Raw genomic sequence first — 12,091 nt, 5'->3', positions numbered from 1 at the left:
GAGCTATACAATGTAAAAGTTAAAGCCCCACCATAATCCTAGCCTATAGATAAACATAGTTAGAATTACTAGAGTTCTAAAGATTTTTGCTATGTATATAATGCCTGTACATACGTGTATAACTGTGTGTGTTTATTTCTGCTGTGTCTGTGTGTGTTTGGGTTTCCTTTTTTTATTCACATGATATCTCTTGGATAGTTTTCCAAAAAAATTTCCCAAAATGGGCGGCATATACTGCAGTCAGAATTTCCAAGTCTTAGTCAGACCCCTCAACGGCATCAGGTTGGGGAAACAGAGATCCAGAAAGACCAATGACTTGACAAACTTAAATAAAAACCAGTTTGAGTATAATGTTCTACATCTTAACTGTATTAAAAACAAAATTCAACTGAGTAAATTTGAAGATCTAATTGGCTTTATTAAGTGATTCAAGAATCAGGCAGCATCCCATCTAGTAACTAGAAGGATGTTCTGAGGAGTTGTAAAAAATGGAAGGATTTTATAGAAAGAAGGGTGAGGCAAGGGAGCTATTAGTGAAAGGAAAAGGATTATTTGGGGGCCTGGACACCTTTCTTTGGGTAAAGAGAAGGGAAAGGGCTTTTATTATGTAGATTGCATCTTCTTCCTATGAGGAATGGAGAGGGCCCACATGACAGATTACCTTACTGGTGCCTGACCAGAAAATTCCATACTGGTTGATTAAGATTATGTTTCTGGAAGAGGCTGAAATTACAATTAGATCAGGTATTTAATCAAAGTTTGGTATCATGGGCTTTTAGCATGAGTGAAGCCATTTTGGGCCTTTGGGTTTTTTCTTTAACAACTGAGATGGCAGAAGGTCAGGAGAAGAACAGCTCGAAGGGCGAAAAGGCTACAAGCTGGAAAGTATTGTAAAAAGTCAAAGAGGCTATCACTTTCAGCCAGAGAAAACCATATTCTGTACACTTTGAAAGAGACTGGAGCTAGATATTAAAAAGAACTTAGCTACTGAAAGGATTTAGACAATAGCATAATATAGTACCAGAATTTCTTCTCAAAACAGACACAGAATAGCATGCAGAAGACTAACGTGCTGCAACAGAGACTGAAAATACAAAGGCTTATAGAAAATGGGAGTTTATTTCTCACTCTCCAGTCCATATTGGTGGGTGGCTCAACTCCATGTAGTCACTCAGGAACTCAAGTTCATTCCATATCTTTGCTCTGTCAGTCCCTTTGAAGTATTATTGAAGCCGGGTCCCTGGCACACCTGTGTTCCAACTCAGGAGAAGAGGAAATGAAGCACGGAAGTGCAAAAGCCCAATGCTTTAACGACTATTTCTATTTTTGTCTATTTTTGGAAAGGGTCACAAAGCTACACTCAGTTGCAAGAGCAGCTAGAAAGTGCAGTCTCTGTTAGACCAGCCATTTCTCTGGCTATTATATTGTTATAAAAGAAGAGGAGGAGGGATTTGGTGGAAAACTAGAAATTTCCATTACACCTCCTTTCTCTGAGCCTCAGTATCTTCCTCTATAAAATGGGGACAATAATATCTACTGGTTAAGATTGCTATGAGACTCAGATCCAATAATTTATGTGAGAGTGCTCAGTAAACACTACTGGGTTTGATAAGAATTTCTCATTATTTCCCTCTAGACTGTAAGCTCCTTGAGAGTAAGGGGGCATAGTTTATTATATTCCCTAGCACAAGGCCTGCCCAGAGTCAATATCAGTAAATGCCTTAAGGGCTATTTCTATTTACATTCTTTTGGAAATGAGTTAGTCAAGAAGCCATATTCAGCTGCAAGAAAGGCTGGAAAGTGGCATCTCCAGCAGACCAGCCATTTTTCCAGCTACTATGTTGCTATAGAAGAGGAAGATGAATTACATGTTGAATAAATGAAACCCACTATTTCATCCATATCAAGCCTTTTTTCATTTCACTTCAAATAATTCAGTAATTTCAACACTGCCCTCTTTACAAAAAAAAAAAAATGGATGGTGCATATCAATGTATTCTTTTGGTTGCCAAGTGACAGAACATGGGTATTAAATTTATTTAAGTAATAAGATGGTCAATCTCACATATCCAAAAGTCTAGGCTCTGCATCAGAGTACCAGCTCCTCTTCCCTAGGACTCTCTTGGACTCAGCCATGTGTTGGCTGCATCCTCAGAATGGGAACAGGATGGCTGCTGCAATCCCAAGCATCACCAACAACATAAAGCAAAGGGGGTAGAATCATTCTGAAAGTGAAGAGACCCTTTTCAGAAGTTCCTTCCCCATCATAAGCTTCCCCTTTGGTTTTTCAGGCCAGACCTGCCTGGCAAGAGGCATGCAACCACCGTAATGGACTTGGACCAAATGAAACTCACTCCTGGAGTGGCCTGGGGTCAGCCTTCCCTTGGTCACATGGGGAATGGGACCACTTCCCTTGGTTACATGGGAATGGGACCACTTGTGGACCACTGACCACAAGAAAAAAGTTGAGGAATGGTTGCTGCATGAGCTACCAACTTCTTTTTGGCAATGATGGAGACACGGTACCAGGTGATGGTGTGATAGAGGACACATAAACAGCAGAGGAGTAAACTTCAGGCTGTTTTTTAAATTGCACCTTAATAAAGTTTAACTCCAGTGAAGATACTGCTGGAGGAGTCAGAAACTGGGGAGCCATCCCTAATGCCTCCTTGTCTCTCATCCCCATATCCAATCCATTACAAATTGCATAGTGTCTATACGTTCAATACCCTAGCTTTCTCTCCTTATCCACTGTCATGGCCCCAGTTCAGGTCTCACTGCCTGCAGCCTCTATGACAACAGTGACCTTATGCCCACTCTCTCTTCCTGCAATCCACGTTTTTGCTGCTGTTATTCAGCTATATATCTTTACTGTGTGAGGAGCACTGAACATATTCAGACACATCAGAAAGGGCCCCTGCTTTGACCTTGCTGCTGGTATAATGCGCATCTCCTTAACTTTCTGAAACTCGTATCAGACCAGATCATGCCCCTGTTTGAAAGCCCATTGCTCTCAGGAAATCCTTTACCATGACCCTCAACACCCTCCACCTCACCCAAGTCCCTTCTCCACCCCACCCCCAACAGTACAGAACTATTGCACTTCTCCCAAAGTGCCCTCCCTTTTCACGCCTCTATGCTTTTGCACATACAGTCCCCTCTGCCTAGAAACCTCTTCCCCATCTGGCATAGGAGACAAGGTCTCCTATTACTCTTCCTCCAGCTTTCCTGCTCCACTCCCCAGCCCCCTCCACACACATACACAAATATGGCACCCCAGAAAAGTTTGCTGAATGGAGCCAACTCCTTCGGTCAGACATTAGCCAGAGCCAGAGTCTTCCAAACTTCTCCAAGCACTCCTTGAGAAAGTAAAGAGAAAATGGAACCCCAGGACTTAGAAATGTGAAGACCTTGAACTTGCTCTAAGCAAGCAAGGTGTTTCTCAAGTTTTATCTTTACATTTTATGCAAAAGTTGTATTCTATGGAGATTATACAACATATCCTTGTTTTAATACAAAGTGTTATTTTTCCCAAATCTTCAAATCGATGATCTAAAAAGATGTTCCTCCCTGACTCGTTAGCCTCTCACACTAGCTGACCCCTCCTCCGCCCGCCGCAGGGACCCTAAGCAAAACTTGGATGTTATTCCCTGTGCAAATCCTGAAGGAACAGCTGTTTCACGCTCTAGGGAGCTGGAGAATGATGGGAGCGGGGAGGGGGTCTAGTGGCTGGAGGCCAGCCCCTGCCCCTCCTCCCCAACCCGCCTAGGGGGTGGAGTCGTTTGGGTCCCGCCCACCGGGGCGGGGTGGGAGTAGAGGCTGCCGGCAGCTCAGGCTCGGCTGGTTCCGGGTTGAGAGGCTGCGCTGGGACCAGAGCAGTGGCTGCTGAGCCGGCGCGGGTAAGGGGCCGCTCCGGGCCAGGTCTTGGGGCCGGGATCAGGAAGCTGAGCGTCCTCTCACCCCTCCTCTCCTCTGCCAGGCACAGCGGCTCCGCCTGCCTTCTCGCTCCTCCAGAATTCCCTATCCCCAGCTCTCCCCCTCCCCCTACTTCACCCATCCCGGGATTTCAGCCCCCACCCCAAGGCCTCCGTCCCCCTCCTAGATCCCTTTCTCCCAGCACCCATTCCATTGAACTGTCCCTTCCCCTAGAACCTTCTTGCCAGGAGTCCCTTCCCTCAGACACCCACGGCCCCCTTCCTCCAGCACCCATCGCTCCGGGTCACCCACTACCTCGAGACCACCTTCCTAGACTCACATCTCGGATAGTCTCTGCCCTGCACCCCTTCCTCGCGTTACCCTTCTTCCGGACAGTCCCCCTTCCTTCTGTAGCGCCTACTCTTGCCTCTCCCGGCCTGCTCCCCGCACCCATCCCTCAGTGCTGCCTCCGACAGCGCCGCACTCTCGCTCCCCTACATCTCAGGCGCCCGTTTCCACCGCCCCTGGCGCCATGGCGTGCAGTCTCAAGGACGAGCTGCTCTGCTCCATCTGTTTGAGTATCTACCAGGACCCGGTGAGTCTGGGCTGCGAGCACTACTTCTGCCGCCGCTGCATCACGGAGCACTGGGTGCGGCAGGAGGCGCAGGGGGCCCGTGACTGCCCGGAATGCCGGCGCACGTTTGCCGAGCCCGCGCTCGCGCCCAGCCTCAAGCTGGCCAACATCGTGGAGCGCTACAGCGCCTTCCCGCTGGACGCCATCCTCAACGCGCGCCGCGCCGCGCGACCCTGCCAGGCGCACGACAAGGTCAAGCTCTTCTGCCTCACGGACCGCGCATTGCTCTGCTTCTTCTGCGACGAGCCTGCGCTGCACGAGCAGCACCAGGTCACCGGCATCGATGATGCCTTTGAGGAGTTGCAGGTGAGCCGCCTGGCGGGGCTGGACGGGGGGGCGGGGCTGGCTCGGGGGCGCGGTCAGAGCTGGACCTTGGGCGGGGCCCAGTCAGAATTGTCATGGGACAGGGCCGCCTGCAGGGTCAGGGCCCTATCAGAACTAGTACAGGGCGGGACTGGGGCGTGGCCTCAGTGATAGGCGGGGCCTTGGGCGGAGTTTGACCTAGACCTGAAGTGGGCGTAGGTCCATGGTTGGGCAGAGATCACCAATGGAGTGGGACCACAGGGACAAATGAGATCAGAGGCTGGACCAGGTACGGGCTGGAGCAGGGTTGGCTGGGGACGGGGCTGAATCAGCTAAGCAAGGGCAGAGCTACTGTCAGCGGTCATGGGAGCTGGACCTGGAGTCGGGGCCCACATAAGAATGGTTCAGGACAGAGTTGGGGACAAAGACAGATTGGGGTGGGAACACAGACAGGGATAGACAGGAGGCTGGGCCACCATCTGAGAATGGGTCTGGACTATATGGAGTAGCTGAGCAGCAGGCATGGGGGCCCAAATGGCTGGGGCTCAGGTGTGGATCAGGACCAAGGGAACAGTACCAGGACTAGATTGTGCTGGACAGGTCAGGGTTAAATCTGAGAGAGGGTCTAAGTTAGGGTCAGCAAACAGCTGAGAGAGTGGGTTTGGCTGTCAAGAGCTAGGCCTAGGTGTATGAGCGGTTAAGGCTGGGATCCAATTCAGATACTGTAAGAATCATTTGGGGTTTAAATTGGAGTAGAGTCCTGGTTGTGAGGACTTAAAGACTTAAGATTTGGAGAATAAAGCCCTGCGATGAGGTGATTCGAGAAGAAAGGAGTGGACCTTTAGGAGTCTCCAGGGGCTTTTGATGACCTTCTTGGCTCTGTCTGTCACCCACATCAGGACCTTTGAGAACTAAATGAAACAGTACATGCACAGTAACCTGACCATAGTCAGCCTAGGACTGTAATTGGTCTCCCTTAAACCTTCTCATCTTCACTAACCAACTCCTACTCAATTATCAAAGACCTGCTCAAACATCCTCTCTGTACAAGCCTTCTCCAAGCTCCACCGGCCAAATAAAAAACAGCATTAGAGCTGCATTTCCTGTAGTGTTTTCTCTTAATAAGTATAATGTTTTAAAAAGTAATGTTCCAAGATCAGCTATATTTGGGAAATATAGTATATTCTCTATAATCCCTTGGAGGATTCTCAGTGTACATTTTTATATTAAAGGCTTAGAGAAATCTTATTGCAAAGAAACTCATTTTACTATGTTTAATAAAATAGTTCCTAAGCTCATTGGAGCCTGAGATCTTTTTCTCAAGCTAAACCATTTAAATCCAGCAGCCCCACGTCTCTGGCCTTGGCATACCAGTTTAGCAAACAATTCCCCAAGAACAGGGACAGTCTCTTATTCATCATATCTATGGCCCCAAAGCCTGGCACAAGGCATAGCTAACAGTGCAAGTCAGTAAAAGTTGAATGAATGAATGACCAACCTTAGCCCAAGCTGGCCCAGAATTGTAGAGCCTTTGGAAGCAGAAGGTTTCTGACTCAAACATTTTATGAAAATGCAGTGGGCTAACTTGGGAGATAATGAGCTCTCTCACCCTCAAGATGCTTATGCAGAAGCTAAATAATTCCTTTCCCCCATATTGTAGGGGCTTTCTTCCCTCTTGTATATGAATCTCTGAGAGTAAGCCTGCACCTAGGAGATGCCTATGAAAATGAGCATTGGTCCCAGGAGAAATGGCCTCACGTTGACCATCAGCCCCCTCCCTGTCCCTTTCATACCCAAACCACGACTGACTCCTTTCCAGTCTGGCTCTTTGAGGATGGAGAACAAGGGTTGGATAATCTGAGAGCTTGCAGAAAGCTAATATTGGTCCTCTGTCCCCAGAGTTCCTTGTGCCAGGCACTGGTGTCCCCATCTCCCTGTCTGTGAAGTCACATAAGCAAGGAAGAGGAAGGACCTTTGACAAGATTTGGGCACAAGTTGTAAGAGTTTGAAGGGACTCTGTCTAAAACCATCTGTCCAACTTTTTTATTATGTTGATATGGAGGCTGAGGTCCAGACAGGTGATATGACTTAACCAAAGCCATACTGCCAGACAGTGAGATCCAGGCTAGAAAACACGCCTGACCCAAGCCAGATCCCTCCCCTGCTCCTCCTCTTCCTGTCTGACTTTCTAGCTGGAGAGGTCTTTGCCTTTGGAGCCTTGGTTCCCCCACCTGCAAACCAGGAGATCATAATTATTGTGTTTTGGCTTTTTGTAGTCCATTCTGTGTCCTGGGGAAGGCAGGAGAAATTGAACATATATTTTTCTCCAAATGTTATTGAAAAACTTTCATTCTTCAGTGAAAAAAAAAAAAAAAAAGAATGGGACACTATTCACTCTGTGGTGTACTGCCCCGGGGTCAGACACGCTTTTGTTCCAAACCTTCCTTCAGCGCTACCTAACTTAACAAGTCACTGCATGTAGGCCTTGATACTCCCATCTGTAAACTGGGGTCAGGTTGATTCTTTCCTATCAGAATTTTCATAAGGCTGACCTGAGATGGATTCACTGTTTGAGACATCTAACATGTGGTAGGGGCTGAGTCAGCATGCACTTCTGTTCTTTCTCCTTCTACCTATGAGAACTCATGTGTCCAGCTGGGAAAATGCCCAGACCTGCCTCTGTTGCCTGAGGAGACTTGGCTTTGGTGCCTCTTTTGGGCTTGGCAAGAAGGCAGCAGAGAAACATGCTTCCCCACTAGAGAGGTAAGCTCCTGGGTAGGTTCAAGCCACTCCCTACCCTCACCTGCCTCTTTCTACTTGTACGGAAGCAGAGCTCATTAGCTAGTTATGCTCTGGGAGTGAGGCTGAGCGTGTCCATCATACACCCTCTTCTCCCAGCTGCAGGCTCCCGTAGCCTGGGATTAGGCCCCTCTCCTGAAGCATAACAGACTCAGTGCTGGCAGGGCTTTGGAGATTGTCTGGTGCAAACTTCACTTACAGATGGGGAAATGGCAGAAGGGGAGGGAAAGACCTCGCCCAAGGCCTCAAGTCCAGAGGAGGCTGTACCTGGGTTCAGCTGGAGACCCTTCACATCCCACCTAGCACTTGGCCTGACGCTTTTAGATTTGTTATAAATCCTGGAAGCAGCAGAACAGAAAGGTTAAGAGCTCTGGCTTTGTACTCAGGCAGCTCCAAACCTAGCACTACCATTTTCTGGCTGTGTGACCTTAGGAATGTTACTTACCATCTCTGAGCCTCATATCTGATTGCCAGCATGGGAGTAATGCAGTTGGATTAAATAAGATGACATTTGCAAAAATTTAGTACTGCATTTGGCACATAGTAAGCACCCAATAAATAATAACAGCTCTAGTATGTTATATCATACTCTGCACTATTGACATTTGCAGCCAGATAAGTGTTTGTTGTGCATTGTATATTTAGCAGCATTTCTGGCCTCTCTCTATCCACTAGATCCCAGTAGCACCCCTCCACCAAGCTGTGACAACCAAAAATGTCTCCGGACCTCATCACGTGTCCCCTGGGGTTGAAATCCCCCCAGGTTGAGAACCCTGGCCTGGCAAAGTCCTACTCAGCTTTCCAGGTTCAGCTCAAGTATCATCTCCACAAAGCTTTCCCTGACCTGCCAAGCTGAATTGCTTTGTACTTACCAGATTCCAACACTGGGGTCAGATCTTGGCATCATTTTGAGAAGCTATGTGCTCTTGGTCGGGTCATTTTGCTTCTCTAAGCTTACCTATGCTTATCTATAACATGGGTGAAGGATGTTGTAAGGGTGAGGGGTGCCATGTCAAAAGTGCCTGATATTGTGCCTGGCACCGAGTAGCACACAATAATTTTTAAATATCTTTATTTTTTCTGATTATAAAGTGAACATAATAAATATCTCTGTAATGGAAAAGTTAACGTCCACCCATCATCCCATGGTTAGAATTGCTTTCTAATTCTATGAAATTGTGTAATAGCATGTGAGCGTGTATGCATGTGTGCGTCTGAGAGTGTGTGTGTGTGTCTGAGTATGTGTGTTTTTCTCTACTGAGCATTGAACCATAGAGCAAAGGAGAGGGAGGGAGTCCCATCTCCACAGGGTTTGGGGCTTCTCAGACATTACTTATTGAGCCTAGCCCACTGCCTGGGACTATACTAAACGCTTTTCCGGTATCGCCTCAATTAATCTTCATAACACCCTGTCCAGGGGATACTGTAATTTGCTTCTTTTACAGATAAGGAAATAGAAGCTGAGGAAGGCAGTGACTTGTTCAGTCACCCAGCTAGTAAATGGCAGGGGCGGGATTTGAAGGCAGTCTGACTGGGCTACTCATAGCCTCCGAGCTGCCGCTGAGGGCCAGGTAATTGTCTTCCACATACACCCACCACCACCACCCTGCCTGTCTTTGTATTTCGAGTACTCGGCACAGGGTCAGGCTAAGGAGAGTCTGTCTGTACCAGCTGATGGACCTAGGGCCGGTGGCTGGATGTCATCTTGGTCAGGCATGATATCCAGTTCTCTGACCATTTCAGCTTCCTAACCTCCAGAAAAGGGATTGGATTCAGTCCCAGACACCGGCCTCAGGCCTCATGTGACCACTGGAGCCTTTCCCAAGGCCTCCTTCATGCCAAAGAAGACAGTGGTGGATCAGCCTTGCCTGGCAGCCCTGACAAGCTGGGCGTGGCGATCCAGAGACGCCAAGGCAGCCTACTCGGGGGAAAGAGCACAGGTAGACGACTGGGTTCAAATCCAGGCTCTGACTTCTTCCACCTGAGTGGAACGTTCTGCCTTCTTCCACCTGAGTGGAAGGTTCTGCCTTCTCTGCACCTTTCCCAGTCCGGGAAATGGAAGTGGGAACAGACTGCCACTTACCGTGTAAACAGAGAAAGAAAGTTGCTGCTTATCCAAAGAAATAACAGATACGAAGGCACCTTGTTTTGTACTGTGGACAGGGAGGCGGCCAGGTTATCTGTGTCCTGGGAAGCAGCCTCTGCTGTTACTTTTCCCAGGAGAGGGCAGGATTTATGTGCAAACAGCAGCCTCCATGGGTATGAGGCTGGCAGTGAGTCAAACCCAGGGCTGGCTGTTGGTATCTCCACCTTCCTCTTCACAGGTGTCTGTGGGCAGGCAGGAATGCCCTGTTCATCCAGGACATCTTGGCTAAGCACAGGCCACAGTGTAGAAATTTAGAGCTGAAATTAGGGGGACCAGGATTTTATTTTATAGAAGAAAAAGGATCTGGTAGGGAGTGACAACAACAGAAGTAATAACTCTAAAAAACCACTGGCCAAAGTTTATTGGACACTTGCTATGTGCCAGGCAGGTACTGTTACGGGCATTGAACCCTCACAACAGCCCTTTTCCCTTCCCCGCCCCCCGAACCGGAACAAGAACACCAACAACAAAAAAGGGAAAAAAACGAAGGTCAAAAGGTCAAGAAACGGCCCCAAAACAAAACAAAAAGAAGAAGCAAAACAAGGAACCAAAACCCGGGCCAACCGGCTCAAAAACCAACCCCCCCAAAAGGAATCCAAACGCCTCCGGGAGCATCCAGATGGGGAGGGACCTCAGAAACCATCCAGTTCCACCATCTCCCCACTTTCCAGATGGGGAAACTGACTTGCCCAATGTGAGACAAGAACTCAGCTCTCCGGACTCTCATGCAGTGGGGTTTTCACAGCATCATTTACCTTTGGGATCTTGAGCTCTGCTTAGGTACTTGGGGTGGGTGTGGAGGACTTGGAGGGGGATTCCGTTTTGGATTCAGGGACTCATTCAGTAATTTCTTCAGTTGACACTCCTGCTGTGGATAGCGAGGCCAGGGGCTGTGCAGGGCCCGGAAGAGAAAGCGAGCCCTGGCCCTACTGTGGTTTGGTTTTTTTCTCTTCTCTCTCAGTGAATCCTCGCAGCAGCCCTATGAGCTGGGTCACATCACTTCATTTTTCAAATGAGAAAACTGAGGCTCAGAAATGGTGCTTAAGGTCACACAACCACAAAGGGTCACTGAAGCTGGAACTCGGACTCAGGTTCTCTGAGTCTGACCAGAAACTGGCATGGAGGTGAGCACATGCTCAGGTGTGTTTGTTGTGGCTAGAGGGGAGGGTGTGTGAGGGGAGGCGAGAATGGGAAAGTGAGGCTCAGTGAGCTTGAGAAGGACCTTGAATATACCATCCCCCACCCCAAGTTGCTTAGACTTGATCCTGGAGATGCTGGGGAGCCAGGAATGGATTTGAGCAGGTGAGCATGAGCGTGGCCTGGTCCCATCTGCTCAGGGTGGACTGGTGGGAGAGCCTGGAGGGAAGCTGGAGGAGCAGCCAAGAGGCGTTGCCAGAGACTGCAAGGCTCAGAGTAGACACGGAGGGGTGGGGCTCAAAGAGAGAAATACAAGAGTTCAGGTCTGTCGAGAGGAGCGACAGCATCAGGCATTTTGGGCATCGAAGAGGGATTGGCGGGAAAAGAAGAAGGAGAGACAAGTTCGATTTGTCTTAAGATTTCTGGCATCCTTGGGCCAGCGAGGGGAAGAGAGAGCAGTACTGGGGCACAGAAAAGGAGAGAAGATCTTGAGCACCTACTATGTGCCAGTACCATGCTGGGCCCTTTCATAACTACTGTCTCATTTAATCTTCATCACAACCCTGTGAATGGCTCTTATTTACTTTTGACAGAGAAGGGAAGGAGTGATCTGCCCAAGGTCACACAGTTGGAATTTGAACCCAGGCTTTTCCGATGCCAGAGTTCATGTCGTCTTCACTGGGCTGACGGACTGAGAAGAGTCCTTGAAGTCGAGGGGAGATGGCTTTCTGTAGCAGCTTTGTCCTCTGGGCTAGGAGAGAGGTGGCCTCTCAGGAGGCAAGGTCTGGCCTTGAGGACATGTAAGCCCTGGCTCTCTGTCCTCCCCACGGCTGCTGTCCCAGTCCTGGCCTCTCGAAACCCATGGGAGCCCCAGGGCCTCTCAATGGACATATTTGTATAATTGTGTTCTTAGGTCCGCACCAGCCCTAACTCTGCCCCTCTCTGGAGGAAGAAGTGGAGAGCCATGGCTCTGCCCTCTTTGGTACATGCCTCCCCACCCCTCCCCTCCCCTGCCCCAGCTCCAATGGGGCCCTGAAGAGTCAGCTCCCCCAGGCTGACTTTCAAGGCCTCTTCTACCCCCTACCCTCACCCCAGCTACCCCCATGGCCTTTCCAGCTTGTGACTCCACCCCCATGCCACATACCTGGTTCTGGCCT

General features: G+C 48.9%; 1 protein-coding gene across 3 annotated transcripts in view; it reads left to right on the top strand.

Moving 5' to 3' along the window:
• Nucleotides 1-3,804: 3,804 nt before the first annotated feature.
• TRIM62 (tripartite motif containing 62) overlaps nt 3,805-12,091 on the top strand; it is a 31,807-nt gene continuing 23,520 nt past the window's right edge. The window contains exons 1-2 of one of the 3 annotated variants that reach the window (XM_011357904.2): nt 3,805-3,899; nt 4,421-4,855. In XM_011357904.2, coding sequence (XP_011356206.1) covers nt 4,448-4,855 — 408 coding nt within the window. In that variant the 5' untranslated portion in view covers nt 3,805-3,899; nt 4,421-4,447. Of the gene's footprint in view, nt 4,856-12,091 lie in introns of all 3 variants that reach the window. The other 2 variants (XM_011357903.2, XM_011357905.2) reach the window with 2 other exon arrangements.

Source organism: Pteropus vampyrus, unplaced genomic scaffold (genome assembly GCF_000151845.1).
Source record: "Pteropus vampyrus isolate Shadow unplaced genomic scaffold, Pvam_2.0 Scaffold36, whole genome shotgun sequence".
Classification (NCBI taxonomy): Eukaryota; Metazoa; Chordata; class Mammalia; order Chiroptera; family Pteropodidae; genus Pteropus; species Pteropus vampyrus.
Note: the sequence above shows the minus strand (reverse complement) of the source record. Positions and strands in the feature narration are given on the sequence as shown.